The sequence below is a fragment of the Propithecus coquereli genome, unplaced genomic scaffold (assembly GCF_000956105.1).
Source record: "Propithecus coquereli isolate 6110/MARCELLA unplaced genomic scaffold, Pcoq_1.0 Scaffold3, whole genome shotgun sequence".
NCBI classification, from domain to species: Eukaryota; Metazoa; Chordata; class Mammalia; order Primates; family Indriidae; genus Propithecus; species Propithecus coquereli.
In genome coordinates this window covers 21,295,497-21,297,838 of record NW_012148618.1, presented here as the reverse complement: position 1 = coordinate 21,297,838, position 2,342 = coordinate 21,295,497, and the positions used below count along the sequence as shown (strand labels likewise).

The window sequence follows — 2,342 nt, the reverse complement described above, 5'->3', positions numbered from 1 at the left end:
TGCATCTGTAATGTGGGAGTACTAATAATGTCCATTTCATAGGATTATTGGGAGCATGTAAAATGTTTAGAATAGTGACTGAAAGTACACTGTCTGCTAATTAATCTCATTGTTGTATGCACTTTGGCAAAGAGTTAATAAGACCTTTTGCCCTGCTACCTGAGTAACTGACCTTTGTTTAACTTCCTAGCTGTTTCTCTGACAGCCTTGTAAGAATACAGTGAACTGTTTTAGGCAACATTTTAAGTGTTGCTTGTGGGTAAATTGTATGTGGATTGGGAAACTAATAAATATCTGGTAATAGGCTTTGGGTTTCCCTGTGCGCAGTGAATCCTCTAACTGGGCACATCTATCACAGGGATTTGGAAGCTGTGTCTGTGAGGTGGTTACAAGAAATGATGGCTTTCTAGATTCATCCATGCTGTTCATCCATGTTGTTGAAATGGCAGGATATTTCTTTTTTTAGGGCTGAATAATATATCAGTGTTTGTGTGTGTATCACAATTTTAGCCAGACACAGAAATGAGATACTGTGTGATTTCATTTATGTATAAAAGTTTAAAAAGTCAAAAACACAGAAGAGTAGAACGATGGTTACCAGGGGCAGGGAGTGTAGGGTGTGGAAAATGAGATTTTGTTTAAAGGGTAAAAACCTGTACTTATAAGATGAATAAGTTTCAGAGACCTAATGTACAGCATGGTGGTGACTACAGTTAACAGTTATATATTGTATACTTGAAATATGCTAAGAGAATAGACCTTGGCCAGTCATGGTCGCTCACACTTGTAATTGTAGCACTTTGGGAAGCTAAGGGGGAAGGATCGCTTGAGGCCAGGAGTTTGAGACCAGCCTGGGCAACATAGTGAGACCCTATCTCTACAAAACAATAAAAATAAAATAAAAACATTAGCCGGGCATGGTGATGTACACCAGTAGTTCCAGCTACTTGGGAGGCTGAGGCAGGAGGATCATTTGAGCCCAGGAGTTCAAGGCTGTAGTGAGCTGTGATCAGGCCACCCACTTAATTTTGTAATTTTTTGTAGAGATGGGGTCTCACTGTGTTGCTCAGGCTGGTCTTGCACTCCTGGTCTCAAGAGATACTCCCACCTCAGCCTCCCAAAGTGCTGGGTATTTTTTTTAAATATTAAATCTGACCATCACCTTTAATTATATTTTAAATGGCCCACATCCCAGGATCACACCAACTGCTCTTGCGGTTTTCGGCTCACAGTACGAATCTCAAATTTGGCCTCCTTCCTCTTTGGCTATTTCAAGCAACCGCACCTGCATAGGACTGTTGATTTAATCATCTAAATCACATTGGGTTGAAATGGAATTATTCTGATGTTTTAGGTGTGCCATCATCAGTGAGAGTATAGCATGTAGTAAATATTTAGTGAATTAAAAAAATAGCATAGCACTATTTTTATGTATTTATTATGAAGTTATTTTCTTTTTATTTAGTGGGTTAACTTATAAACCATCCTTTAAAACTTTTTGCTTTAGTCCCAGAAATCCTGGATAGAAAGCACTTTGACCAAGAGGGAATGTGTATATATTATACCAAGTTCCAAGGACCCTCACAGGTAAGCATACTTATGTTTCTTCTGGGATCTTCTAGAAATTACATATAAATTATATTGCTATTTATTTATTGAAATCAATTATTTGTAGTTACTGTTAATTTTTGTAGTTACTGTTAATTGTGTAATGGTAGAGGGATTGGGAGAAGGAAACAGTATTAATGAGATAACAGTATTTTGGGCTTTTTAATGACATTTACAGCATAAAACGTCTTCCTCAAAGTGTTGCCCATCTCTGAACTCCTTCAAATCATGCTAATGTATTACAGAGATAAGGTAGTTAAGGCTCTCTTTTTGTAACTGATTCACTGATATACTGAGAACTTAAAGATGTTTATGTATCTATTGGGTATCTACTGAGTATCCAATGCTATGGTTCATATTGAAGAAACCAGTATGAACCTAATAGTCACTCTTTTTGTTTGCCAGTGTATCAATACAGATCAACATTTACTGCAAAACCTATCATCAGAGACTGTGGGCATCTCGGATCATCCTTTTGGTCTTTAAAATGGCTTTGATAATAGAAATTATTTACTTATTTATTCAAATGCTAATCTTCTCTGTATCATTCCACTTTTAGTATATGTGCTGCACAGGTGAGCACAGATAATAGAAATAATTTAAAAGTAAAGGACATTAACTAAAATTCAGGAAAATGTTGACCTCACAAGATATTTACTTAAGAAATATTTTTGCTAAAATTTCTTTTTCTGATGCTTAAAAATGGAAAAAGCTTAAACAAGAAAATCCAAGAT

The 2,342-nt window shown here is 36.2% G+C and overlaps 1 protein-coding gene across 2 annotated transcripts in view; it reads left to right on the top strand.

Moving 5' to 3' along the window:
- Positions 1–2,342, top strand: part of LOC105814519 (transient receptor potential cation channel subfamily M member 7) — a 91,042-nt gene that overhangs the window by 32,726 nt on the left and 55,974 nt on the right. For both annotated transcript variants that reach the window (XM_012649524.1, XM_012649525.1), the window contains exon 2: positions 1,508–1,587. In XM_012649524.1, the coding sequence (XP_012504978.1) occupies positions 1,508–1,587 (80 nt within the window). The remainder of the gene's footprint in view (positions 1–1,507; positions 1,588–2,342) is intronic.